Source organism: Saimiri boliviensis, chromosome 17 (genome assembly GCF_048565385.1).
Source record: "Saimiri boliviensis isolate mSaiBol1 chromosome 17, mSaiBol1.pri, whole genome shotgun sequence".
In the NCBI taxonomy this organism is placed as follows: domain Eukaryota; kingdom Metazoa; phylum Chordata; class Mammalia; order Primates; family Cebidae; genus Saimiri; species Saimiri boliviensis.
This window is the reverse complement of record NC_133465.1, coordinates 17,361,684-17,389,297: the sequence shown is the minus strand read 5'-3', so window position 1 is coordinate 17,389,297 and position 27,614 is coordinate 17,361,684. Positions and strand designations below refer to the sequence as shown.

The window sequence follows — 27,614 nt, the reverse complement described above, 5'->3', positions numbered from 1 at the left end:
ACAGGGCCTGAGGGGTCTGGGTTTGGTGGCCTGGCCCTGGCATGACTGGCAAGGCCTCCGTCGCTCACCAGCGCTGTGCGGCCTGTCCCCCTGGCCGCCCAATCCCACTGTTTCCTCTCCTGAGACAGCTCTGCTGGGCCCAGAGGTTTGAACCCGATTTCGGTAAGGGTGGGAGCAGAAGCCTGGGATGGTTGAGAGACTTGGGGAGGCAGGTGGCCAGGGTGGAGCTCGGGACCCTGCAGGGGCTCTGGCCAGCTGCCCAGCTGCACCATGGCCACGGGCATGCAGGGGAGAGGGCTGGTGCTGACACCTGGTCTTCTGGAGCCAGCTTCCAGCCCCACCGCTGCCCAGTGACTGACAGCCCCACCTGCCCAGTGCACTGGAAGCTTCCCTGAGGGGGCTGTGTGGGAGTGCACCAGAGGACAGAGTTGTCCTAAGAGTGACGCGGGAGTGTGGAACGTCTAGGAGGACAGAGCCCAGGAAGGCATGTGGGGGCAGGGAGACTCGGCACAGGCAGGGAAGCTTGGCAAAATACGGTAACAACCGGCATGGCTGGGCTGGTGCAGGCCTGCTGGATGCCAATCGGGCTGAGGGTCTGCCCCACCCCGTGCCGCAGAGTGTCCTGCTGAAACCGCTGCACGTCAGCATCTGCAGAGATGACTTTCTCCCCCAACCTGACTGTCTGGACCTGAAGGACAGCCTGCCCAACGGCTTCCAGTGCACCGGGCTCTCCACTGGGCTCCCTGAACTGGTGGTAAGGATTCCAGCAGGCCCCATGCAAGCCCCTGAGACTCCCTCCCTCGAAGTCCCTTCTAATGCCACTAGACTTGTTCCAAGTTAGGCCTGGTCATCCTCCCATCCTATCCTGGAGTCTCCCATTCCCCAGCAACCAGCGGTCAGGCTTATTTGTATCCCCCAAGGCCACCCTAGAACTTCCTACCCCTTGCAGAGCCTCCCCCATTATGTCCTATGGAATGTGGGGCAGCCTTTGGTATCGCCAGCGCTTAAACTACTGGGAGCCCTCAGTTACTCAATAATTACAAGCATTTTGCTGAAAACTAACTTTTGTGTAATACTGAGCCTCAAAGGCCAAAGGGAGGAAAGAATTGGGTGAGACTGATAGAATGCGTGGGAGAAAGCACTTTCACTAGAAAGAGACAGACAGAGGGGTGGTGGTAGGGAGTATGACCCTCCCTCCAAGAGGGGAAATGGGCCCTGTCTTGGACTCTGGGTGCAGCACTTGGGCCCCCAGCCGACCCGCTCCCCAGTCCTCCCAATCCCTCCCCCAGCTGATCTTGTCAGATGTGTGAACCTGGTTACCCACTGCCCGCCTCCCCTGATCAAATACCTTCGCTCACTGGGCAGGGGGTGGTTCAGTGGGTGCGGGCTGCGCTGCGACTGTTCCTTTTCTCCCTCATGCAGGTGGCTGATGGGACCCCCCTAGTCTGCTCCCAAGCTGGCAGCTGGCTGCTGCAGGGTGTGATGACCTGGGGTCCTGCTTGGAGCCTTGCCTCCGGGGAGTCTATGCATCTGTGAATTCCTTCATTTCCTGGATCCGAGATAAACGTCTCCAACGTCTCATTTGACACCTCTGCCAACAGATGCTCTTGGGACTGGCCCAGGATAAGACAGAGGCAGTGAAGGTTGTTAGCCTCGGGAGTCCTGCCTGGGTTCAAATCCTGACTTAGCTACTTACCTGCCTTTCCCATCTGAATCTGTTTCCTCCTCCGTAAAATGGAGATGTTTTCAATTACTCATTTATTCAAGAAGTTAGTAGTTACCAAGTGCTTACTATGTGACAGGCCACAAAGATACAAGACTGACTTGTGGAGCTGGCAGTCTAGTGAGGGAGGCAAGCACTAGGCCGAATTATGACCGGAATAAATGTGCAAACACAAACAATGGGGGCTCTAAGAGAACTGGATCCATGTGTTCACGGAGGCTGCGACCTACTCGGGGTGTCCAGGGGGTAACTGACATTTGAACGCGGTCTCGACAGATTTTCGTCGATTCTGGCTAGCAACTCCCATGAGCGCTGGCTGACTGGGGTGCCAGGAGCCACCCACTGCAGGCCTCCGTTTCCCCAGCTTCGCACTGAAGAGCGATGACTTGGATGTAAGAATTCTTGAGGTCCCTTTCAAGTTTGTTTAATAAACTTTTCGAGGGCGAGGGTCTCCAAGCCACAAGGGCGCATCCCCTTCACCTGCTTGGATCTTGCTTGACCCCAGGTGGGGAGCCTCTTCCAGCGTTAACCCGGGCAGCTACGGTCACGCCGCCCGCGCTCCGCAGCGCCTCCCTCCGCATCCTCGCGGTGGGGCCACAGCGACATCTAGTGGCTGAAGGTATTTTTAACACGCGGCTTGCCGCTGGCGTCAATCAGGGGCGCTGCTCCCCAGAACTCAGCTCTCTTCCGCCTCCGCGCTTCGTGGGGAACCGGGCAGAGCCAGAGTGAACAAGCATTCCCTGCGGTGCAATTGAGTCGAGCGGTAGAGCTGGCTTTTTCTGACAGCTCAACGCTCCCACCCCAGGTCTCTCGGTCCTAACTGCTCCAAGGACGGGTGGGGCCTCGGTGTGGAGCCCCGCCCCTCGTGCCCTGCCCCGCACGAGCCCCGCCCCCTACGCCAGCGCTTGCTAACTGCGCCTGCGCGTGTTACACACACACACACACACACACACACACACACACACACACACTCGCGTGGCTTTCGCGAAGGTGTCGCTGCCAAGAAACGTGTCCCGCGCGCCACGCCGTCTGTTTCTAGGGCAACGCCGGCGTCTCTTAGCAACCGCGCGCGGCCTAGGTGGATTCCCCCGGAACCCCCAACTATGCCATGACGACCGCGAGTCCTAGCGTCTTTCTACTGATGGTCAACGGGCAGGTGGAGAGCGCCCAGGTAAGCGGCCGTGGACCCCGCGGGGGCCCGCCCCCCAGCATCCCCCGGGGCCCTTCCTGCAACCCCGCGGGCTACCCTATGGCCCCCGGAGAGCCACGTCATTCCTTTGAGCCTCTCCGTTAGGCGGGGGCGGGAAGCCAGCATTGGAGGACTTGGCGCGAGGTTTTCGGAATCCTGAGTTCCGATGTGCAGGTGTAGAAGCAGACCTCGAGATGTTGAGCTAGTACTGAGGTCACACTCGGCCGAGCCTGTGGCCCCTCGGACGTATCATGCCCACTTCGTTGAGTCACTAGCGGGAGCCTCCGGGGTGTAACGCGAGGAGCCGAGGCTCGGCCGAGTTTCCGGCATTTGCTCCGCATCGGGTGTCCAGCTACTGCTCCGCTTTCTGAATCCCCAGATCCTTGAACTCGGGTTCGAATCCAACCATCCAGCGATGGCGGTGGCCTGGAATACCCCAGGGAAGGTGTGCCTGTCAGGCCTGAGGGACAGGACGCTACTCTCCATCCCCCTGCACTTTAGAGGAACCATTTATTGTAAACAAAAACCAACACTCACCAAGTCCTCAATACGTGCCAAAGTCAGTGCTCAGCACTGCTTATTCCATCCTGACAACCTTGCCAGATAGGCACTACTAACACCCCCATTGCACAGCCGGTGAAACAGCCAAAGCAACTGGCCTGTCTGGGAATTGAACCCATACCTGTCTGACCTCAAAGCTTTGCTACACTGTCCTTCCAGGTTGTTGGAGATGGCGTTTATTATATTTTATTATTATTATATTTTATTATATTATTTTATTATTATTATATTATTGTGAGGTGTGACTGAGACGGTTTGGGTAAGGCTCTGATAGGGCCTGATGCTTTGCTGGTGTCTCCTGCCTTCCTGTTTCATCAGGGTTACTGTTCCACGCTCCCACCCTGTCTGCCTCTGCCTTAGCCTAGTGCCTAAGACCGTCTTTCTTCCCTCTCCTGTTCTATCCCATTAGGGGCTCTTGGCTGGGCTGAGTCACATGTGTCTGTGCTCTCAGCATCATCAGCCCCCCCCCAACACACACACTCACACTCACACTGTTCCTCCCTGCTCTGCTCTCAGCACCTCCCTCTTCAGGGCCTCAGCTCCAGCCTTGCATATGCCCTGTGCCTGATGGCTTCCTGGGTTCTAAGACCTTTCACTTCAGCACCATTCCCTTTCACTAGCAGTCCTCAGCCTTTTTGCCACCAGGGACTGGTTTCATGGAAGACAGTTTTCCCACAGACAGGAAGTGGCGAGGGATGGTTTGAGGATGATTTGGGGACATTACCTTTATTGTAAACTTTATGTCTATTATTATTACATTGTAAAGTATAATGAAATAATTATACAACTCACCGTAATGTAGAATCAGTGGGAGCCCTGAGCTTGTTTTCCTGCAACTAGATGGTCCCATCTGAGGGTGATGTGGTGACAGTGACAGATCATCAGGCGTTAGGTTCTCATAAGGAGCGAGCAACCTGAATCCCTCACATGAACAGTTCACAATAGGGTTCATGTTCCTGAGAATCTAATGCCGCCACTGCTCAGAGGAGGCAGAGCTCCAATGGGGAACTGCTGTAAATACAGATGAAGCTTTGCTTGCTTGCCTGCTGCTCACCGCCTGTTGTGTGGACCCGTTCCTACAGGCCACAGACTGGTACAGGTTGGGGACCCCTGCCTTAGACCTCGTCTGTGCCCAGCCCTGTGCCGGGCAATGGAGACACAGAAAGGCATGAAATCTATTCTCTGCTTATGGTCTAGAGGAATTGACAGACTTAGGCACAGGCAATCATTGCTTTTATGGAGGGAAGCATGGGGCTGCAAGAGCCAAGAGGAGACCTTAAACCAGCCTGAGAGTGAGGGCAGGCTCCCTGAAGGGTAAGTTTTGAAGTATGAGCAGGAGTTTTCCAGATGAAGAAATAGAAAGGACAGATCAGACAGAAGGCAGAGCCTGAGCAAAAGCCTGGGACTCTCCGTGGACTCCCACATCTTGGCCCTGAGCCTCTCCTCTGAACGCCAGGTCCACATCCCCAGCTGGCTCTTAGACCCAATCCCAGGTGCCTCATGTGCAGCATTCCTCTTGGCTGCCCTTGTCTGGCAAACGCATTGGCCACAGCGTGAATACCAGTTGACAGACTCTGTGCTTTTTTCAGTTTCCAGAGTATGATGACCTCTACTGCAAGTACTGCTTTGTATATGGCCAGGACTGGGCCCCCACAGCGGTAAGCCGGACTCTTGGGCCTCCCTTACTTGCCGCCTTCATGACTTTTGGGGTTTCCGAAGGTGTCATACCCTTCCCCTCCCCATTCAGAACCAGTCAAGGGGTAGACACTGAGTTCAGGGGACCCACACATGAGTGTTCCTGGTAAGCTGGAGCAGAGGACACAGCCACAGTTGGACCCCCTCATCCATCCCCCAAAACCACTCACACACCCTTCCCTGTGAGCTTGCCTGGGGCAGCAAAGAGCAGTGCCTGCAGCAGGGGGCTGGCCCTGGTGAGCCAGCCTGGCTATGGCCAGGCTGTGGACACTCTGGCCAGTCTGCTCACCATTTGGCCTGTCCTTAGCCAGTGGGAAGGACACATGTTCTTGTTGGGGGAGGGGTCAGATAATAAGGAGTGCCTATTCTAGGATGTCAGTGAGCCAGAAGTGCGGTGGGGAGACCAAGCCAGGAAGTGACAGGGATGAGCCATGAGAAGGAGGCCACGATCTCACTAAGGCCGCCAGGGAGGGCCTTGCCAAGAAAGCAACTTTTGAATAAAGACCTGAAGGAAGTGTGGGAACAAGCCATGGGGAAACCTGTGATAAGTGTCCAGGCGGAAAGCAGAGAGTACAAAGGCCCTGGGGCAGGAGCGTGCCCGGCATGTTTGAGGACCAGCAGGGAGGCCGTGTGGCTCCTGGAGAGGGAGCCAGCAGGAGAGCAGCTGGAGATGGAGCAGGGCGGCACCAGGGCAGATCTTGTAGGACTTACAAGGTCAGAGTAAGGACTGTGACCTTTACTCAAAGGGAGTGGGGTCCCCTTGGAGAGCTTTCAAAGAGAAGAAAGTGATCTGACTCATGTTTTTAGAAGATTCCCTGGCTTCTATGACAAGGATAGACTGCGGGAAAGGGCAAGAGCAGGCAGCACGGTTGGCTTTGACAGCAGTGCAATGAGAGGAGGGCAGCAGCAGTGCGGTGCGGGAGGGCTGGACGGCGGGAGGGCTGGACGGCGGGAGGGGTGGACGGCGGGAGGGCTGGACGGCGGGAGGGCTGGACGGCGGGAGGGCTGGACGGCGGGAGGGCTGGACGGTGGGAGGGGTGGACGGCGGGAGGGCTGGACGGCGGGAGGGCTGGACTGCGTGTACACCCTGGAGATAGAGCCACGGGGCTCTTCTGATGGATGTGGGGTCTGAAGAAGGAGGAGTTAGGATTCACAGCAGGGCTTTTAGCCTGAGCACTTAGAAGTAGGGAGCTGCCTTTCAGTGAGAAGAGCAGATTGGGGAGCTCAGCCTGGTGTGGGTTAAGGTTGAGGCGCCCACTGGATGTACAAGAGGAGATGTTGATCCACAGTACAGAGGCAAGGACCAGGATGGAGACCTAAATTTGGGAACCTTCGACATCTAAAGCACATCGAAAGCCATGAGACAGATGAGATCACCGTGTACAGGTAAAGGAGCCGGCCAAAGATGCAGCCGTAGGATGGCACACTGAGAAGGAACCAGCAGGAGCCACCAAGCAGGGCCACCCTGTGCAGTGGGAGACCCAGAAGCCAAGAGAAGACAGTGTATCAAGGAGGAAGCAACTGTGTCAGGGGCTGCTGATGGCTCAAGTAACACGGGGACGGAGAAATGACAGTTTTGCATCTGGCAATGCTGATCATGGGCATTATTGGAGAAAACCCTTTGGTAGAGTGCTGGAGCCAGCAGTCACATTGGAGCGGGGTCACAGAAGAACAGCAGGGGCGAGGCCCCATGCAATGGCTCACGCCTGTAATCCCAGCACTTTGGGAGACTGAATCAGGCAGATCATGAGGTCAGGAGTTTGAGACCAGCCTGACCAACATGGGGAAACCCCATCTCTACTAAAAATACAAAAGTTAGCCGGGCATGGCATGCCTGTAATCCCAGCTACTCAGGAGGCTGAGGCAGGAGGATCACTTGAACCCGGGGGGCAGAAGTTGCAGTGAGCCGAGATTCCTTCACTGCCCTCCAGGCTGAGGCGACAGAGTGAGACTGTTTAAAAAAAAAAAAAAAATAGCAGGGGAGAAAATGGAACTGGTGAGTGAGGCAGCTCTTGGAAGTAGTTTTGCTGTAATGGGAGCAGAGAATGGGTTGGTGGGTGGAAGAGGCAGCAGAGTTGAAAGAGGACTGTGTGATGGACAAAATATATCTGTGTGCTTACCAATGGGGATGCTCGGATGCGGGTGGGGATGCAGGGGGGTGCAAGCACCGCTGGACCATTTCCTTTGTAGGGCAGGAGCTTGGGACCAGATGTAGTGCCCTCGTGCCTGGGAGAGTGGCTGGCCTCCCAGGGTTGTCACACACGCTACCACATTAAAGTACCACACTTAAGGGGTACTCCATCATCTCTTAGTCCCCTTTGTTTGGAAGCTCGTGTCTTGGGAGAAGATAGCTGAGAAAACAGCCCTCCCAGCTGCCTGCTGAAGGTAAGGGAGGAGCCACAGCGGCTTGACTCTGATCTGACTCCAGCTGTCTCTGTCATTGTCCCCACAGGGTCTGGAGGAGGGGATCTCACAGATCACATCTAAGAGCCAAGATGTGCGGCAAGCACTGGTGTGGAACTTCCCTATTGATGTCACCTTTAAAAGCACCAACCCCTACGGCTGTGAGTCTGCAGGGGCCCTGCAGGGGAGGGTGGCAGAGCTTTCACACGGCACCTCTAGGACGTCCTCTGTCTCATCCAGCCCATGACTGCTCACATTCAGATTGTCACCTGGGCTCTTGAAGCAGCCCTCAGCACTCTCTCTCGCCATCTGTCCCTTTCCCTCCTTTTCTTCATCTGCACTTACCCCGGTTCATCTGTTATCGGCTGTGCAGCTGGCCTTCTGGAAGTTCAGAGTGGATCAGGGCCAGTGACCATGCCTGTAAAAGGCAGGCCCCTCCCTGGCATGCAGGGCGGCAGCTGTCTGGCCTGGAGGTCTGACTCGGTGCCTTTTGACTTCCCGTGGCCTGTTGTGTTCCGACCAGACCCTGGCACTTGCTCCTCCTGGGCTAGCCCCTCAAGTCCCTTCACCTGAGCTTCGTTCATGCTGATCCCTCTCTCCAGATACCTTTCCCCTGTCCTACCTCCAACGTCTTTCCCAAGGGCTTCCTGGCTGGCATTACTTATTTTCTACCCTGGCTGGTGCTTATTAACCATGCTGATCTTCCACTTGCACTTAGTGAGTGCCTACTGTACACAAAGCCTGGGCTTAGTCTCCATGGGGACGATGAATACTTTCCCTATGTGGACTCATCTGAGCTTCCCAATCATACCTGGTGGATACATTTATCTCCATTTCTTTTCCCGTATGAGGAAACTAACACTCAAAACTGACGTCACTTGCCTTCTGCTTTACATCTGGTGACCAAGTGTGGATTTTCATTCAGGCCCCTCTGATTTCACCATCTAGGCCTTTCTGCTGCATGTGGCCGGGGCCTAGGCTCACCACAGTGTTGAGGGTCAGGAGCAGAAAATGCCTGGTGGTCCTCTTGGGCAGGGAATTCCATTCCGCTGTCATCGTCTATGAATAGGAAGCTGTGGTCGACTTCCTGTAACAGTGCAGTAAGTACTGTAGGAACTCGGCCAACCTCCTCCTGCTGAGGACAGGTAGGAGAGGTAAATGAAATACACAAAGGCAAAAACAAAAAGCAACTACCTCTAAGGCATCAGAGAGCTAGTGAAATAGAAGAGATTTACCGGGTAAGATCCAGGAGAACAGAAATCCAGAGGTTACCCCCATCCCATCTCCCCGGGAGTGTCTGCCGATTCCAAACAAGACTTTTGACAGCCTCTCTGGGCCCAGGACACACACACAAAACGGATGTTCAGAGCCTTCCAAGGGGTTGGGAGGAGGGCCTCAGGTAAACCTCTGCAAACTGGGTTAAGACCTCAAAGAGCTGCCCTAGGAATAAGGGAGAGATGGAAGCAGAGCAGTCTGACAGGGATTGCAGCCTGGCCCTGATAATTTCAACCTCCTGATTTTCGCATTCAGCTCCAAGATTGTTACACCCAAGGCACCTGGCAAAAGCAAATAAGAAACCTCTTTTGGCTGGGCATGGTGGCTCATGTCTGTAATCCTAGCACTTGGGAAGCCGAGGCAGGTGGATCGCCTGAGGCCAGGAGTTTGAGACCAACCTGACCAACATGGAGAAACCCTGTCTCTACTAAAAGTACAAAATTAGCTGGGCATGGTGGCACATTCCTGTAATCCCAGGTACTTGGGAGGCTGAGGCAGGAGAGTCGCTTCAACTTGGGAGGCAGAGGTTGCAGTGAGCCAAGATGGTGTCATTGCACTCCAGCCTGGGCAACAAGAGCGAAACTCCATCTCAAAAAAAAAAAGTCTGGGCATGGTGGCTCACGCCTATAATCCCAACACTTTAGGAGGCCAAGGTAGGCAGATCACAAGGTCAGTAGTTCAAGACCAGCCTGACTAACAGTGAAACCCCATCTCTACTAAAAATATTTAAAAAAAAATTAGCTGGGTGTTGTGGTGCATGCCTGTAATCCCAGCTACTCAGTAAGCTGAGGCAGGAGAATCGCTTGAGCCTGGGAGGCGGAGGTTGCAGTGAACTGAGATCGCACCACTGTACTCCAGGCTAGGAGACAGAGCAAGACTCCATCTCAAAAAAAAAAAAAAAAGAAAGAAATTCACTCATGAACGTAGTTGCAAAACTCCCAAACGAAATATTCAGAAACTGAATTCAAAATTCCCAAATGAAATACTCAAAAACTAGCAAGTAAAAAAAAAAAAAAAAACGAATAATAAAATACATCATAAAAAGTAGGGTTTATTCCAAAAATACAAAGCTTTTAAGGCACCAGGCATAGTCCTCATACCTGCAGTTTCAACACTTTGGGAGGCCGAAGTGGGAGGATTGCTTGAGGCACGGAGTTGGAGACCAAGCTGGGCAACACAGCAAGACCCTATCTCTTAAAAGAAAAAAATCTAAAATTGATCAGTGTCATTCGCTACAATAAATAAAAGAAAAGTCAGAGTCAGGCCGGGCACTATGGCCCACACCTGTAATCCCAGCACTTTGGGAGGCCGAGGCAGGCAGATCATTTGAGGTCAGGAGTTTGAGACCAGCCTGGCTAGCCTGGTGAAACCCTGTCTCTACTAAAGATATAAAAGTTAGCGGCGGCCGGGCGCGGTGGCTCAAGCCTATAATCCCAGCACTTTGGGAGGCCGAGGCGGGTGGATCACGAGGTCAAGAGATCGAGACCATCCTGGTCAACATAGTGAAACCCCGTCTCTACTAAAAATACAAAAAATTAGCTGGGCATGGTGGCGTGTGCCTGTAATCCCAGCTACTCAGGAGGCCGAGACAGGAGAATTGCCTGAGCCCAGGAGGCGGAGGTTGCAGTGAGCCGAGATCGCGCCATTGCACTCCAGCCTGGGTAACAAGAGGGAAACTCCGTCTCAAAAAAAAAAAAAAAAAAAAAGTTAGCGGCATGATAGTGCACGCCTGTAATCCCAGCTACTTGCGAGGCTGAGGCAGGAGAATTTGCTTGAACCTGGGAAGCAGAGGTTGCCATGAGCCAAGCCCACACCACTGCACTCCAGCCTGGGTGACAGAGTGAGACTGTCTCAAAAAAAGAAGAAAAATGATCATCCCTATAAATGAAGAAAACATGGTAAAATTCAACATCCATTCATAATAAAAGCTTAGTAAGCTAGGAAGAGAAAGAAACTTTCCTAACCTGATCAAGATTATCTACGAAAGCTTAGAGCAAACATTACTTTTGCCATTGAAACGTCTAAAGATTTTTCTTGAGATCAGCCTGCTTGTTATCACCGTTAATGCTGTACAAATAACAAGTGTAAGAATTAGGAAGAATAAAATATTCATAGACAAGATGATCATGTAGAATTTCAAAATAATCCATAGAAAAATTGTTAGAGTTAATAGATGGGCATGAATCTGGATATAAGATCAATGTATCTTAACAAAAATCAGTTGCTTTCTGTATGCCAACAATAAATAGAAAATGGTATTTTTAAGATATATTCTTTATAATAGTGTTAAAATACAACTTGTTCTACCAGATAGGAAGCTTCAATTATAATCACAGTACGTTAGGCTGGGCATGGTGGCTTGCACTAGTAATCCCAGCACTTTGGGAGGCCAAGGCAGGTGGATCAGGAGTTTGAGACCAGCCTGGCCAACATGGCGAAACTCTGTCTCAGCTAAAAAATACAAAAATTAGCTGGGCGTGATGGTAGGCGCCTGTAGTCCCAGTTACTCGGGAGGCTGGGGAGAATCGCTTGAACCCAGGAGGCAGAGGTTTCAGTGGGCCAAGATTGCGCCACTATATCCCAGCCTGGGAGACAGAGGAAGACTCCATCTAAATACACACACACACACACACACACACACACACACACACACATCTAAAATGAAGGAAATGTAATTTAAACCTACAGTGAGCTACCAGTATTCGTTCACCAGGACAGCTCAAATTTAAAAGATTGGTAATGCCATGTTTTGGTGAGGTGTAGAGTAGCGGGAATCAGACACCACTGCGAGGGGAGTGCCGGCAGCTTTGGGTTACCTTTTCGGAGGGAACGGACATGGGCCCTGTGCAGCATGCTTCTTGGGTGTGTGCCCACCACATGTGCACACATCTGTAGCATGCACATGAGTACCGAGAGCACCTACACCATGGTGCTCAGCTTCTAGCAGAAGGGCAACCCATGTGTCCATCAGCACCAGAATGAACAGTCCCTGTGGCAGATTCCCATGCAGAACGTTAAATGGCACTGAAAATGAACACCCCCCTGTACAGGAAACCATTTGAGAAAATCTCACCGTCATAATGTTGGATTAGAGGCTGGGCACAAAAATAAACATGTTGTATAATTCCTTTTGCATGAAGGTTCAAAAAAATTGGTACAAGTAAAATACCGGGTTTGGGATGCATCCTTTGACAGTGAAGTCTTAAAGAAAAGTAAAGAGGTGGTTTCATAAAATTCAGAGTAACGGTTACCTTTGGTGGAGGGTAGCCACGGGAAGGGCACAAACCTCTCCCTGACATTTAGTGAGCACTTACTATGCGTTAGGTACTATTTCATGTGTCTTAGAGATGACGAAACAGGGGCAGAGAGGTTCGGTAACCCGCCTCAGCCGTGGCTGCAGGATCGGAGCCTGGCAGGTTGGCTCCTAGGCCTTCCCTGGGCCTCACCTGAAACTGGCGAGGTGAAAGCGCCTTTGCATCTCGATGGTTACAGGAAGTGGGTGTCAAAACAACCACACCAATTATATTACCTATCAGATTTCAAAGAAAAATGCCCAGAAAGTTTTTGTTTTCTCTCTGACTTCTCTAGACACCCCCAAAATAAGCCTGTGCCACCCCAATCCCCTGAGCCTGCCTCCATCAGGAAGGAGCGCCCAGAGAGTGAGGTCCTTAGTCCGCTCTGATCACAGCTGCAGCCCTGGGCGTAGACTAGGGCCTCTGGAAGTGCCTCCTTGTACATGGGAGTGGCTGAGTGGGTCCTGACTCTGCAGCGGGGAGACGGGGTGTGGAGTGTGTGCCCAGGCCTCAGTAGAGACACAGGAAGTACCAGGGTAGGCAGAAGTCCTCGACACCGTCTGGGTTCCCATGCCTGCTCCTGTCCCCTCTCAGACCTGCTACCTCAGGGCTTTGAGCCCAATCCTCTGAGCACCCTCAGCTGGACACTCCCTGTTCTCTGCCCTGCACCTCCCCCATGTGTCCTCACGTGCCCACCCCCTGCCTTGTCCTTCTCAAGGGCCACAGATCGTGCTCAGCGTGTATGGACCAGATGTGTTCGGGAACGATGTGGTTCGAGGCTATGGGGCGGTGCATGTGCCCTTCTCACCTGGCCGGTACGTCCTCACTCTGATCTGGGCTTGTCCTAGGACAGACCTTGCCCCGTTTTCTGTCTTAGGTTCAGGCTGGGAAAGCTCTGTGGTCCCCAGGGGCCTGGGCAGCTCAGCCTGGTGGCGGGGGCGGGGGGCATGGGGTGTAACCTATATTTGGGAAGAGAACCTCTAGGATGGGTGGTGTCTGCCACACACCAGGTGGGGTGGGGAGGCAGTGGGCCCCAGGAAAGAAAATTCCCGATGGACTGACGTCCATGAGACACTCTCCCAGGGCTCAGCTCCGTGCCCAGGCACAGTAGTGCTCAGTTAGCAGGTTGGATTCGTTAGCATTGGCCCTGACTTGGCCCACGCTGCAGCTGGCACTGGCCTGATCTGAGTGTTTCTGCTCCCTGGAGGCTCAGAAAGGTCTGTGACGCAGCACCTGTGTCTGCAAAAACATTTGTTTCAGGCACAAAAGGACCATCCCCATGTTTGTCCCAGAATCTACGTCTAAACTGCAGAAGTTTACAAGGTGAGTTTCGTACCTATAACCCCAGCCCCTCCTCCTGATCTACTGGATGAATGTCACATTCTACCCCTCAGTTTGCGCCTGGTCGCCTCCTCAGATCTGCAAGCTGCTCCACCCACTGGGGACAAATCGAAACAGGTCCCCCGGGAGTGCTGAGTCACGGGGCTCCCTTCAGCCTCTGTTCTAGCAGCAGAAGCCTGGCTGATTTTACCCTGTGCCCTGTGAAAAATCTTTGTGTCCGATGGGAAAAATACTCATGACATAATGTGACATTAAAAGGTGGGAAACGGGGATACAGCAGTATGAGCCAGACGCCTTGGCACAGTAATCATGATAAACGCCTTTGTATGTGGGAGTCTGTGGCCTGAGCTGACGTTTGCGCTGAGGCTTAGCGTGGAGGGAAGAGCAGGGAAGAACACCAGGCCCAGGGAACAGGGCCTGCCAGGCTGAGGGGAGCACGAGCTTAGCATGCTAGGAGAAGCCAGGACGGCGGCTTGGCCAGTACGTGATAAGCCAGGCAGAATTAGGGAGACGGGGGGGGTGGGCAGGCAGGGGCCAGCACACCAGCGCCTGCAGGGAGGGCCTGGGGGATGCCCGATGCAGCCCCAGCAGGAAGGTCTCTTACCCCCTGCCCACATCCACGTGGGAGCTTAGAGGGCTGGCTGGGCCCTGGCCTTCTGACTGGAGGCCCATTAGCACAGTTGGGCAGCAAGTCTCTGCCGCCCCCCAGCAGGTCAGTGAGGCACAAGGGGAAGATGGAGGACGCCCTGGGTTCCAGCCCCGGTGAGCCTGGCCAGTATTGGGCTTGAGAACTGGCCAGAGCCCTGCTGGGTGGAGGGACAGCATTGCGCCTCAGGGCTGAGAACACCTCGCTGAGCTCAGAACTGTGGAGGGAGGAACGGCAGCGTCTCCGTGGGCTCAGCCTAAGCTTCTGTGTGCCCACTGCCCCTAGGAGCCCTTCTGGGAGGCCACCCTGTGGCAAAGGACTTCTTTCCCAGATGGCCTGGGCCAGCATCACCTGGAGGTGACAATCCCCATGCCACAGGCTGTCAGGGAGGCAGCGGAGCAGCGCCGTCAGTGGTCTGGGAAGCCTAAGGGACTGGTGGGATCCGCACAGCCATCCCGGCCGGGCTGTTCACCCTATTCCACCGCCCACAGCTCCAAGGAGGACTTTGGGCCTCCAGGGGAGAGCTCGCTGTGGAAGGGGTTTCACAGCCCCTGTGGAGGGGCTTGCAACTGGGCAAGGCAGTATGTGCTTGGATTACAAAAACGGGAAAGATCTGATTAGTGAAGGCCGTCTGATTGGCAGAATCTTCCCAAATGTGGAGGCTACTTGCTGAAGCTGAGAGCTCAGTCATCCCCACCCCTCTCCCATCCTCTCTCCACATCCTCTGGCCTGGCCTAGTGTCTGCCCCAAACACTCTTGGCCCCTGGATTAATTTCCCATGGTGGCTGCTGCGGTCGCCCTTTCAGTTTCTGGTGGCCCCAGCTTTGCTTGGCTTGTCGCCTCATCGCTCCAGTCTCTGCCTCTAGGGTCACAAGGCCACCTCCTCTGTCTGTGAAATCTCCCTCTCTCCTTTTCTGACAAGTGTCTTGTGATGGCATTTAGGGCCCCCCTGGATAATCGTCGCAAGAGCCTTGGCCTAATCATGTCTGCTAAGTGCATGTGACCCTTTTTCTCAGTAAGGTCCCATGCACAGTTTCCCGGGGCTAGGATCTGCCGTCTTTGTGGGCTGTTATTCAGCCTGCTGCACCCCCTCCAGTCTAGTCTTCACTCAGAAAAAAAAAAAAAAAAAACAACAACTGTGTTCCTGAAACACCCCTCCGCTTTGAGAACCTGCCCCATGCTGTGCCTCTTTCAGGAAGAATTTCAACCACAATGCCGCCAGGCCCGGGTGGTTGGGCCCTGCCCACCTCATGGCCTCTGCCCCTTGCTTCCCATCTGCCTCAGTTCCTCTAGCCCGAGGGGTCCTTCCCTGCCTTGGGCCCTTGCCTGGAAAGCCCTCCAGAACAGTCTCTCATCTCTCCCACCCCAGCCAGCCAAGCAGACCGCCCTGGCGCACCCAGGAAAGAAATTCACTGGGGACAGGCTCTCCATATGTGAGCTCCGGGATGGGATCTGGGATCTGCTGGGCGTGGTGTGGACGCTCCCAGGCCCCAGTCCTCACACACAGCCCCCTGTGAGGTGGGTGCTTCGAGGGCCTCGCTCTCCCAAAGGAGAAACTGAGGTGCAGGGGTCGTGGCTGCCTGTCCCTTCCTCTTGGGGAGCACCCACTGGCTTTCACTCCCTGGCTCCCTCCTCGGAGTTGGGGGCTGGTGGGCAGTGCTCCCTGGCTGTGGGCTTCACAGGCCAACCCCCTGTCGTAGCCGGGGTCCCCTCCGCGGCAGCCCTGGGTGAGCACTGGTGCCCACCTCGGAGGTGGAGAGGCCAAGGGGAGGGCTGCACGGGGCTGTTGCATTGCCACGGTTGCCAGCGACCCTCGGGGGCCAGGTGTGATGCGGGGTGTCCCTGGGAGCTGTGGCACGGAGGAGGCCCGGCCGTGAGTCCTGGCGAGGCGAAACCCGCGGCTGCCGGACCCACCCGGCCGGGAATAGTGCTCCTGGTTGTTTCCGGCTCGCGTGGGTGTGTTGGCGGCGGGGCCTGACAACCCCGGCCTCCCGGCCTCCCGCCGGCCCAAGTGGGGCCTGGGGCTGGGGAGGGCGCAAGCTGGGCCCGGTGGCTGCGTGCCGCCCCTGACAGGGCCTGCCGTGAGTGCCATGATCGTCCCCATGTTACAGTTGACAAGCTTAACGATTCAGGGATGGAAAGTGACATTTCCAGGACCCCCACACTAACAGGAGGCGAGGCTGAGGAGCCCAGTTCCGGCCCTTTTGCCCACCCCATGGATTCTTTGCAGTGGGATCCCCTTCTGGGGAGGCTGCAGGGTCACACTGTCCCCTCCCCTCCCCCACCTGAATTGCTGTCACTTTTCTGGGATTTCCACCTGGGTTCAGGCAGCACCTTCACCCCAGAATCTCCCTGAGCTCCCATTCCCAGTGAACCAAACCTATGGAAGCTGGAGATGGAAAAGCTTAACCCACCAGCGGAGGTAATGTGGCCGCAGAGCGCCTGAGGCCTGACTAGGCTGTGTGACCCTAGCAAGGGACACCACCGCACTGGAGCCCAGCCACTGGGAAGGCTCTGCCCTGGGCCTGACTCCTGGTGGGGGCAGGGTGCGGCTGGAGGAGAAGTGCTGGTTTCCAAAGTGAGGAGAGGCCACATCCAGCGTCGGGTGGGGTCCTGCTCACCCATGTTCTTCTGTGTTCCCAGCTGGTTCATGGGGCGGCGACCCGAGTACACAGACCCCAAGGTGGTGGCTCAGGGTGAAGGCCGGGAAGGTAAAGCTCGCTCCCCTCCCTTACCCCCAGCCCCCAGACGGGTTAGAGCCTGGGAGTGGGTGGGCCCAGGATTGGGGGTGAATGCCAGGGACCTGCCAGGCACCTGGGAGCTGGTCCACGAATGTTGCCAGATGAGGGCTGCTGGAACACAGAGGGTTTGTTGTGTCTGCCTGTCCCGGCTGCAGCCTCTTTCCCTCCCAGTGAGTGGCATAGGTCAGGCACTGTTGTCCCCATTTTACAGATGAGAACGCTGAGGCTGAGAGATTCCCAGATCAACCTGGGTTTGTCTCTGCCCCAGCCCAGCCTGGCTGATGCTGCCCTTCTGTCCCCAGTGACCCGAGTCCGCTCTCAGGGTTTTGTCACCCTCCTCTTCAACGTAGTGACCAAGGACATGAGGAAGCTGGGCTACGACACTGGGCCTGCGGACACACAGGGCGTCTCAGGCCCCAGCCCGCCCCAGGGCTTCCCCCAGTGAAGGCACCACAGGTGCACAGTCTCTGATAATGAAGGGCTGCCTTCCTGGAGTCAGCTGCTGGCCATCGATCTAAAGGGCAGCCTGGTGGCGGGAGCTGGGGCACACAGAACAGTTTTCTATAATAAAGTCACATTTTCAGAGAGCCCAGGCCTGGGGCTGCCTTCTCTCCTGCTTAGCCCCTCCCCCACAGGAGCTGGGGGCTCTTGGGCCTTCCCCGGCCCCAACTCCAGGGCTCTCCCCGTCCCTACCCCTTGTGCTGTCGAAGCTGTCTGGAGACCAGACCATGGCCATCTGGGTTGGGAGCTCTGACATCACCAGGTTCTGCCACTCACAGCTGTGTGGCCTTTTCTACACCTCAACACATTCATCCTTGAACTGGGCATGGCACCCTCCTTGGAGGCTTGGGGTTTAAGCAGAATCACCTGCTCAGCCATGCTCTCAGCCACGAGCCTCTCTTGGCAAGGAGGAGAGAACCCTACTATTGGGAGCTGGATGGTGAGGTGCCCTCGGAATGGCAAACCCTCAGCCTGCCCACTCCCCTCTCCGCCCCCACTACCTGCAGTCCCAGGGTTGGGGCTGGAAACCTCCCAGGGGTGGGAGGCTGCCAGCTGGAGTCCAGCTATTTGGCAGCCCCTTGGCAAGAGAGGAAGGTGAGCTCCCTGGCTTAACACCCTGGCCTCTGAGGTGATCTGGGCCCCTCTGGAAGCAGAGTCCCTTCAGCATTACTCCGGGGGGCCTTGGGCCTGGGCCTCCCCCCGTCACATAAACCTCTGGAAGCTCACTAGGCAGCCCCGGGCCCTCTCTGCCCTGCCACTGAGCTTTTGGCAGATGTGGTGCCCCAGCCTAGATACTGTCCTCAGCGGGATCCAGGAGAAACCACAGGCTAGCCCATGTTACCCTGGGCTGTTCGGGGCACTTGCCCTGAGACCACCTGAGCCGACCGTCTTCTGCGCTTTATCTCCTGGGCACTCCCCTGCCCTCCCCACAACTCACTGTGCGTTCTGGAACTCGTGGTCTGTGGTCAGCAAAATTCCTGATTCCAACTGTCTTCTCTGAATAGGAAGTTCCCTCTCGCGCTGGCCTTGCTGAAGCCCACTCAGTCGCCTGCAGCCCTCTTAGGTGGAATCTTTTTCCTCCCACACCCCATGTGCGGTGGGCCGAGACTGGGAGTGTCCTTGCCGCCTCACTCGCAACCCTCTTCACCACTCCCCCAACAGCCGTGCGTATTTCTTGTTACTGGTGACCGCACTGCCTCCGAGGACTAGATTGAGGTGTCCCTCACTCAGGCCAGGCTCTCCCTCCTGTGGCGCTTCCCCCGGCCCTTCAGACCGCCAGGCTCTGCAAGCCCTTGGCCCAGCCCCTTTTTACCAACTGTCAGCCCCTCTTTCCTTGTTTTCCTCCCAACCCAGTTTAGAATTCCTGGTCACCTGCATGCACTTCCCGGTAGTGCCCTCCTGCCTTCATGCTCACCTGGCAGAGCCCTGGTAGCAGTCAGCTGTCCGTCCGCCTGCCCTGCACCTGCCTGAACCGCAGAGCCGCGGCTGCCCATGTTCCATCCACAGCCCTGGTCTGTTTCCTTGGACAGCTCCCTATGAGTTCCCTGAAGAAACAGGTTTTGTCTCTCCAGCCCTCCAGCACCCGCCCTGCCAGCTTAGCTGAGGCGCTCCCTCCATTCCCACAACCACCCCACACCGCTGCCTTCCTGAGCCGACCTGAGGATGCGCCTTGGCAGTGTGGCAGACGCGGTGTCTCCGGCTTCTCCCAGGCCCCCACCCACAAGGGGCTTCTTCCTCCTCCCTCCATCGTGAGCTTTCCTGCACAGGCTCCTTCACGTCAGCCTCCACACATGCCCCCCACATGTCACGGGAGGACAACGCACCCCCAGGCTGCTCCTGTCGTCTGCCCCATTTTATCACAGCTCCCTGAGCGGCTGTCTTCTCTGTCCATGGCCTCACCCCACCCAGACCACTGACCTCGGTCGGCATCAAGGCGACCTGCAGCGTCTTCCCTGAAGCCTCTAGCCTGTGGCGTGCATGGCCGAGCCTCAGGCCCCTTTCATCCAGCCTGTCGGCAGCTGCCACATACTCAATCACCCTCTTCCGGTTATGTTTAATTTTTCCAATTTTTCTCAACATCACTCAAATGTTTAAACATGGAAAAGTTGACCTCAGTTTACAGTGAGCACCACATACCCACAGATTCTACCATGGCCGCTTTCCTGTTGCATACTTGCATTTTTACATCTATCAACTATTCATCTCTGCTTCAATCCATCCTACTTTTAGTGCATTTCAAAATAAACCGCAGCATCAGGACACCGCCTTCCATGTGTTTCAGCACGCTCACCATTAACCAGAATCCAGACTTGAGTGTGTTCTTTTGAGGGGACATTTACATACAACAAAATGCATAACTATTTTTCTTTTTTTTTTTGAGACAGGGTCTTACTCTGTCCCCCACACGAGTGCAGTGGCAAGATCTCGGCTCACTGCAACCTCTGCCTCCTGGGTTCAAGCAATTCTCCTGCCTCAGCCTCCAAGTAGCTGGAATTCCAGGCACCTGCCACCATGCCCAGCCAATTTTTCTATTTTTAGTAGAGATGGGGTTTTACCATGTTGGCCAGGCTGGTCCTGTACTCCTGACCTCAGGTGGTCCACGTGCCTCAGCCTCCCAAAGTACTGAGATTACAGGTTTGAGCCACCACGCCTGGCCCAGAATGCTTTAAGAATTCGCAACCCAGCTGGATGTGGTGGCTCACGCCTGTAATCCCAGCACTTTGGGAAGCCAAAGAGGGTGGATCACCTGAGGCCAGCAGTTCAAGACCAGCCTGGCCAACATGGTGAAACCCCCATCTCTACTAAAAATACAAAAAATTGGGCACGGTGGCAGGCACCTGTAATCCCAGCTACTTGGGATGCTGAAGCAAGAGAATCGCTTGAACCCGGGAGGCGGAAGTTGGAAAAAAAAATGCACAACCCAGCCCCAAACGCACAGAACGAGCATCACTGTCACCTCACAAAGCTCCTTGCATCCCTGCCCAGTCAAGACGAGATGATGCAGTGAGATTTAAAGGCTGAAAGTGTGAGTGCCTGAGAAGCTGGGTGGAGGGTGTTGGGCACGTGGGACCCCCTCCATGAGGACAGGTGAGGCATACAGGGCCCAGGTCCACGCTCACTTGCTGTCCTTGCTGTCGGCCACTGTCACAAAGTCGCATGTTCACCAGACAACCTCCCTCTTCTCCTGGCACACCTGAAGACTACATTTCCCAGGCCCCTTGTATCGGGGTGGGTCTGTGTGAGTAGTTCTAGCCAAAGCAAAGTATGAAAAGGGTGTTCACCACTAAGCAGGCGGACCCACTTCAGTGTCACGGGAGCAGTTCTTGTTCTGGGGCATGGCCCTCTTTGAGGCACACGTTGAAGATAGCAGCATCATAAGGGAGGAGCCTGGGTCTTGGCACCCCAGTTTGCAGAGCACCGCCAGGAGTATCTCCATCAGGCTTTTTATGAGTGGGAAATACTCAAAAGGTACTTTACCCAGCCAACCAGAGCTTGGGTTATTTGATCTTGCACAGCCTATTCTATTGCAAATGATATGGAAATCAGGAGTGGGTCTCTGCTGTAGCCAAAACAAAACAAAACAAAACAAAACAAACAGTGTCATTGGCTAAGCAGCTGGGTGGCAGGCAGAAGGAATACAGCTCACAGGCTGGGCAGCAGGACATCGTAGTATGCAAGTACAAGACATCTGTAAGACTCTTGTGCTAACTTGGGAGGCAGGTTATGCGTCCGCAGAGCCAGCAGCTCTAGGGGAAAGGGACACACCAGATAGGATGTACATGCAGAGTGAGCTCGCTATGTTGACTGCATTTTGGAATGCCAGCACAGTAAAGAGGAAAGAACTGGCTAGTTTGCAAGCAGAAATGAATGGGAAAACAAAGAATCTTTAAAAAAAATTTTGTATCAAAAGGTTGCAAAAGCAGTCTTTCTAGAACTCGAGAAGAGGTAAGGCTGAAAATTGCTTTGAACAATAAATGCATAATAAAACTTCTCATCTGAACAAAATAACTTGGCCTTTTGGTAAATATGGAATTAAGGGGGTGGTTCTCCCATCATAATCCCAGATGACCTCATGATAGCTACCATTAAGTTGAGAGAAGCATGGAGGTAAGGAAATAAGGCAGCTTAGGTCTAGGAAAGAATTTTTTTTTTTTTTTTTTTTCCTGATGGGAGTCTCGCTCTGTCACCAGGCTGGAGTGCAATGGCATGATCTTGGCTCACTGCAACATTCGCCTCCAGGTTCAAGCAATTCTCCTGCTTCAGCCTCCCGTTTAGTTGGGACTACCAGTGGTATGCACCACCACGCCCAGCAAATTTCTGTATTTTTAGTAGAGACGGGATTTTACCATGTAGACCAGGATGGTCTCAATCTCCTGACCTCATGATCCACCCACCTTGGCCTCCCAAAGTGCTGGGATTACAGGTGTGAGCCACTGCCTGGCCTAGGAAAGAATTTTATGTGTGTGCTTGGGATATCTATTGCTATTTAACAAACTACCCCAAAACTTTGGTTTAAAACCACTATCATTTATCACTCATGATCTTGTCAGGGACTGGGCTCAGCTGGGTGGTTGTGCTGCACTTGCTGCTGGCTGGGGCTGTTCCACTGAGCTGACCAAGATGATTACTCACATGGCTGGCTGTTGTCTGGGGCTCATCAGGGCCTACTGACCAGAACACCTCAGTTCTCTCTCATGTGACCTCTCCCTGTGTTTGAACTTCTCATAGCACGACAGGTGGGCTACCAGTGGAACATATGAAGATGTCAAGCCCCATGTGCAGGCATTTATTAAGCTCCTGCTGCTATCATGCCACTGGCCCCATCTAGTCATAGGCCATGCCCATCGGGTGAGGGAGACCACACTGGGAGACAGGGTCTATCAGGGGCCACTAAAGTAACACTCTGGCCAAAATAATGCAGTTACTTGCACATGAAACTGATTAGACGTGCTAAGATTGTCATGTTTTTGAGGAAACTGCTTCTACAAGGCCCACGAGCCTGGACTGAAGCCGCCAGTTCACTTAAAACAGGTCCTAGCTTCACATGCACACCAATGTTCATTGCAGCACAGTTTACAATAGCAAAGACCTGGAACCAACCCAAATGCCCATCAATGATAGACTGGACAGGGAAAATGTGGCACATATGCACCATGGAATACTATGCAGCCATCAAAAAAGGTGAGTTCACGTCCTTTGTAGGGACATGGATGAACCTGGAAACCATCATTCTCAGCAAACTGACACAAGAGCAGGAAATCAAACACCGCATGTTCTCACTCATAGGCGGGTGTTGAACAATGAGAACACTTGGACACTACCCACTGGGGTCTGTCGGGGGGAAATAGGGGAGGGACAGTGGGGGGTGGGGAGTTGAGGAGAGATAACATGGGGAGAAATGCCAGATACAGGTGAAGGGGAGGAAGGCAGCAAATCACACTGCCATGTGTGGACCTATGCAACAATCTTGCATGTTCTTCACATGTACCCCAAAACCTAAAATGCAATTAAAAAAAAAAAAAAAAGAGGTCCTAGCCTGGAACCATCCACCCACAGGCAGTAGGTGAGAAAGGTGAGCTTGGTCCAAGAGCTGCAGCCAAAGGGATACAAAAATGGCCAGCCGCCCCCACTCCCCCAACCGCTCCCCTGGCCCAAAACCAGGGGGCAGAGCAGGGCACCATCAGGTCCTTTCCCTCCTCAGTGCAAGGCGACGTCAGTCTGTGCTGCAGCCTCCAGCACTGTGGGGGCATCTCCCATTCTCTGCTCCTCAAAATGGAGCTGGACTGTGGGTACTGACCCCTCCCCCATCGTCTGTTATCTTTGGGGGAAAGGCACAGATCACAGGTCTTTCTAGTTTACAGGCTGTGTCTGCCTTGCTGGAGAAGGCTCTGAACCCACAGAGCCCAGGACACAGGACCTTTTGGTCTATGTGTGAGAAGAGGACTGAAATAACTCTCTGGGAGCCAGAGAGTCCTGTGACCCAGACTGGCAATGTTAACCTAAGCCCATTTCCCCACCTCCCACCTTCCGCCTCAAAGGAAGCCTGCACTGGCCCATGCCGCCACATCTGGATGGGGGCCGAGGACCTAATTCTGGCACCGACATGGGTAGCAGTGAGGCACTTCCAGGCCTGGTTGTAAGAAATCTTCTATGCTTGACCCTTGTCCATTTGTCCCTTCGTAGCCACCTTAAGGCTGTCAGAGACATCAGTGTCTCAAGATGAAAGTGGCTTGGGCCCCTCAGTCACTGACTTCTGTGAGAAATAAAACTCGTGTGAAGCCGCTGAGCCCTGGAGATTTGTCACAGCCACATAACCAAGAGCATCCTACACACCCTTCTTTCGCTCATAGCCCCTGCACTGAATGGGCACTCCCTGCCACCAGCCCCTAGTCTCCTGGCTGTGGGTCAAGCTTGTCCGCTTGTCCTTGGGTCCACTGGGAGCCAGGCACTGGCAGAGAGCAGAGGGCTGCAGGGCAGCCCCAGGCCTCCCTCCAGGCTTGTCTCAGGACCTCCAGCCCTTCCCACCAGCGTCTCCCAGCCGACCCTGCCTCCTCCCACGACCCGAGCACCACTTCTACCGCTGCTGCACGTGTCCTCCAGCCGCTGCCCTCCTCTGGTCGGCGACTCAGGCACAGGCCCTTTGTGTCGGTCAGCTTTGCACAGCAAGCCACCCAAGAACCGGTGGCTCCAAAAGGCCCTTCCTCTCCCGAACACGCAGTTGGCTGGGCAGTTCTGCACACTCCCTCCCTCCGTGGCCACGGCAGTGGCAGCTTCCCAGAGCAGCTCTTCGGCAGCACGGACAGAGGCAGATCACAGGACGCCTCTGGGGATCCAGCACACTGTCACACCTCATCCAAAGCAGCCTCCACCAGTGGCAAGGCCACGGCAAGAGGGTGGGCATGGTAGGGTAAAGGGCAGGGGCTAGCATCCCCCAGGCCACCAGTCTGAGCACCTCACCAAGGGCAGGCCTCCCTCAAGGGCTACCTCCCACACCCTTTTCCCTGAGGTTCAGGGGCAACTGAATGCCCGGCTCACATGGGCACTAGGACTAGGTTGGTGGCCTCATTAACTGCAGATCAAGCGCCACAGGAATCGGCTCCCTTGTCTCCCACCCCTCTCCGGTGGCACGGGACTGATGAGGATGGAGTGGGAGAAGGACACGGCCAGAAACTGCATCATGATACAAATGATAAATTATATTTATACAGTAAATAAGTATCAACAGTCAACACAAGTTCAAAACCAGCCACCGGCCTCTGGGACTGAGGAACAGCTGGGCGACATCTTCCACCACTGTGCCCATCAGGAGGGAGCACGATGGCACAGGTGCAGCACGCGTGGCAGTGGCCGGTAGCTTCATGATCAGTGCAGTGGGCAACAGGGACATGCACTCGGGATGGCCTGTGCCAGAAGATGGGGCGGGGGGCTGTCTTCTTGGGTCCTGGTGGCCCAGTGGCTGTCATGTTGGGGCCTCAAAGTCGAGTCACGAAGGGCTCTTGTTACAAAAGAATCACTGACCCCAAGTAGTCGAGTCTGGTCTACTGACCTGTAAGGCAGGCCCAGGCCCTGCACCATCTGAAGGAAAGCACCTTTCTGGGCAAGCATCCTGCCTCCCATCCCATTGCACCTCCCTACCCTTCCCCTGGCAGATGCAACCAGCCACCAGCCTTCCCAAACGGCAGCGGGAGCCTAAGGCCCAGCCCCAGGCCTGCGGTTCTGGCAGAGGGTAGCTGGTCAGGAGCTCTAGACACAGCTCCTGAGGCTGGAGAGGGTGGCCTCAGGAGCAGCAGCACAGGTGGGTGCAGTCCTCACTCAGAGTCTGCATGTCCCGGCAGCCCGGAGACCAGTGAAGATCTCTCCTGTGCCAGTGCGAAGGGTTAGATCTTCTGGGACCAGAGAGGGGCTGGCAGGTGGTCAGCTGCCCTTAGAGCTGGAGGTGAGAAGTCCCCATGGTGGAAAGCGGGCCAGAAACGTCCACCAGGCAACCTGCCCAGACACAGGAGTGGGGAAATGTCCCTTCCCTGGGTAAAAGCAAGTCTTTTCTGGTCTTTAATGCATGACTCAATACTTTTACAGTAGTAGGTGAGGTGAGGACAGCAGGAGTTTGGGAGAGGGAGGTACTATTAGTGCATGTTTGTTAAAAATCTGTCCCAGGTGAATGACTTTTTTCTTCATCTCCAAAATACAAGAGAATTATTTTTAGGTCTGCAAAACTTAAAAATAATGTCTGGAGTTAGCAGGTAGGTGGATCAGGGCCAGCCCTGGTCCCTTATCTCCCCAACCCCCATCTTAGCCTAGGGACTGCTGCCCAGGGACCCGTGGGCACAGAGCACCAACACATGCCCTTGGGACAACTGCCATTTCCACATTATTCCCATCTTTAGCCTGAGCGTGGATTAAGACAGAGGAGATCACAGACACACAAGGTTAAAGATGTTTCTTCCATTTCAGATTCCCATTGTAAACACAAGTCCTTGTTAATCCCTGCATGCCTTTAATTAAAAAAAGGAATTAGTTGATAAAAATTGGTGAGTCACATTCATACACTGTATTTTTTCTTTAACTTTCAGGATGTTGGTGTATCAGTAAGAAAAATAGCCTCTCTCTCAGGATCTAGCCAAAAAGGCTGACAGTCAATCCCTTTAGTAATTCACCAAAAACAGGAGTTAAAGAAAGGAAAAGGCAACTGGAGGCTAGGATTTTTTTGTTGCTGTTGTAGTTTTTTTTTTTTTTTTTTTAAATAAACATCATCATCTATGTGTAATCAAATTCCCATATTTTTTTCCTATAAAGAATTTGCTTTAGTTTTTTCATAAGGCATTTTTTTTTTGTCATCCAAACATCTCTTCCTTTTAAAATTTTCTTTGAGTGAAAACCATAAATAAGAGGATTTAAACCACTAACATGGCATGTGCCGATATCTTCATTCAGCCAGACCTGGTAAATTCTATCAAAACTAGACAGTTAAATAAGAACCACGTTATAAAAATATTAGCCAAAAAAAGACTATTAGATAATTCTGCAAACTCAAATATGAAACTGTACTAAACAAAATATGTGCAAAGGTACACAAGCATAGAGCCGCGCTGGGGGTTATGCTCAGATTAGCTTTAAAGCTCGCTCTAGTGGATTTAAGAGTTGTCCACGGTGGTGGTGTTTACTTTGAACTCACATGAGTCAAAGAAAAACAAAATATGCACAACCACTTCCCCAAAAGGTCAGTGTCTGTGGAGCCGGTGCTTCATCATGTCCACACCCAGGACTGCCTGGGGTGTCCCTAAGACTGGCGGGGGGAGAACAAAGACGAGGCCACCGTCCCACGTCCTGGGCCAGGAAACGTCCTAGAGACCCTTGGGCTGAGGATGGGGGCAAGGGCAACACTGATGACTCCACCTCCTCATCCAAGGCCTCAGAGGAGCCCTGCCAGGACCTGAGTGCTTGGGAGGAGGTGGCAAGAGCAGGCCAAGCCAGGCGGGCCTGTCTTGGAAGGCGAGGGTCTGAGGGTTGGGGCTGTAAAGACAGCCCTTTCATCAGGAAGTTGGAGCTGAAAAGCCCTAATACCCCTAATCCCCAAACTCTTGGATCCCGTCCCACAGACCAGAGTCCTTGCTCAGCATCCTTCAGCACAGGTGCTCTGGGCATTCCCTCTGGGGCGGGTCCCAGGCCCAGGCACTAGAGAAGGAAAGGGTTTGTTGTGCCGGTGGCCTGGGCTGCTGATGGGGGGATACCCACGCTGCCCACCATGTTCATTGTTGCAGGGCCCAGTGGGGTCAGAGAGGAACCACTGGCCCCCAGAGCTGGGTGTGGAGCCGTGGAGGTCATCGAGGCCACAGCCATGGACTCCACTCCTGGGCCAGGCCCAAAGGATGTGCTGGTCCCCAGGACTGGGCTCCCCCGAAGCTGGTTCAGTGTCAGCGGCTGGGGCTGGTTCACCTGGAAGGGGTTAACAGGGGCCGAGGTGGCAGGTGCACCTGGGGAGACAGAAGGAGTGGCAGAGACTGAGCTGCGAGGGTGTGGCTTTCTGAGCTCCCAGGTCACGGACTGCATGCAGGTGTTCTGGTCCCTGCTGTGCCCTCAGAGCCCATGACAGTGCCAGCTGAGTCCATGGCAGACACCAGCAAATATCTGCTGACTGCATGAATCTGCACTTTAAGGATGAGGAGATTGAGGCTATGAGAAGCCAAGTGATTTGTCCAGCACTACAAAGCTGAACACGGCCACACCAGGAACACACCCATCTTGGGAC

At 54.3% G+C, this 27,614-nt stretch overlaps 2 protein-coding genes across 9 annotated transcripts in view; one reads left to right on the top strand and one right to left on the bottom strand.

The window, feature by feature from the left end:
- Positions 1 to 2,683: 2,683 nt before the first annotated feature.
- On the top strand, positions 2,684 to 23,911 carry B9D1 (B9 domain containing 1). 4 transcript variants are annotated; one of them, XM_039476779.2, is made up of 7 exons: positions 2,684 to 2,894; positions 5,063 to 5,131; positions 7,621 to 7,732; positions 12,858 to 12,954; positions 13,400 to 13,462; positions 16,770 to 16,837; positions 18,373 to 23,911. In XM_039476779.2, the coding sequence occupies exons 1-7, from the start codon at positions 2,832 to 2,834 to the stop codon at positions 18,399 to 18,401; spliced, it is 501 nt and encodes a 166-aa protein (XP_039332713.1). In that variant the 5' UTR covers positions 2,684 to 2,831; the 3' UTR covers positions 18,402 to 23,911. The 4 variants fall into 4 exon arrangements, with proteins under 4 accessions (XP_039332713.1, XP_003929331.1, XP_010338212.1 ...); XM_003929282.4 differs by lacking the exon at positions 18,373 to 23,911 and adding an exon at positions 17,170 to 17,454; XM_010339910.3 differs by lacking the exons at positions 16,770 to 16,837; positions 18,373 to 23,911 and adding an exon at positions 13,557 to 16,763.
- Positions 23,912 to 24,543: 632 nt separating this feature from the next.
- The window catches only part of EPN2 (epsin 2), a 98,323-nt gene continuing 95,252 nt past the window's right edge, over positions 24,544 to 27,614 (bottom strand). For all 5 annotated transcript variants that reach the window (XM_039476775.2, XM_010339908.3, XM_074388264.1 and 2 more), the window contains one exon: positions 24,544 to 27,339. In XM_039476775.2, coding sequence (XP_039332709.2) covers positions 27,041 to 27,339 — 299 coding nt within the window. In that variant the 3' untranslated portion in view covers positions 24,544 to 27,040. The remainder of the gene's footprint in view (positions 27,340 to 27,614) is intronic.

What these genes read in the sequence shown, in the direction of transcription:
- B9D1 (XM_003929282.4), top strand. Translation starts at nt 2,832, where the DNA reads ATGACGACCGCGAGTCCTAGCGTCTTTCTACTGATGGTCAACGGGCAG. An exon ending in AGGACTGGGCCCCCACAGCG is followed by an intron (nt 5,132 to 7,620) that starts GTAAGCCGGACT and finishes TTGTCCCCACAG; the next exon opens with GGTCTGGAGGAGGGGATCTC. An exon ending in AAACTGCAGAAGTTTACAAG is followed by an intron (nt 13,463 to 16,769) that starts GTGAGTTTCGTA and finishes CTGTGTTCCCAG; the next exon opens with CTGGTTCATGGGGCGGCGAC.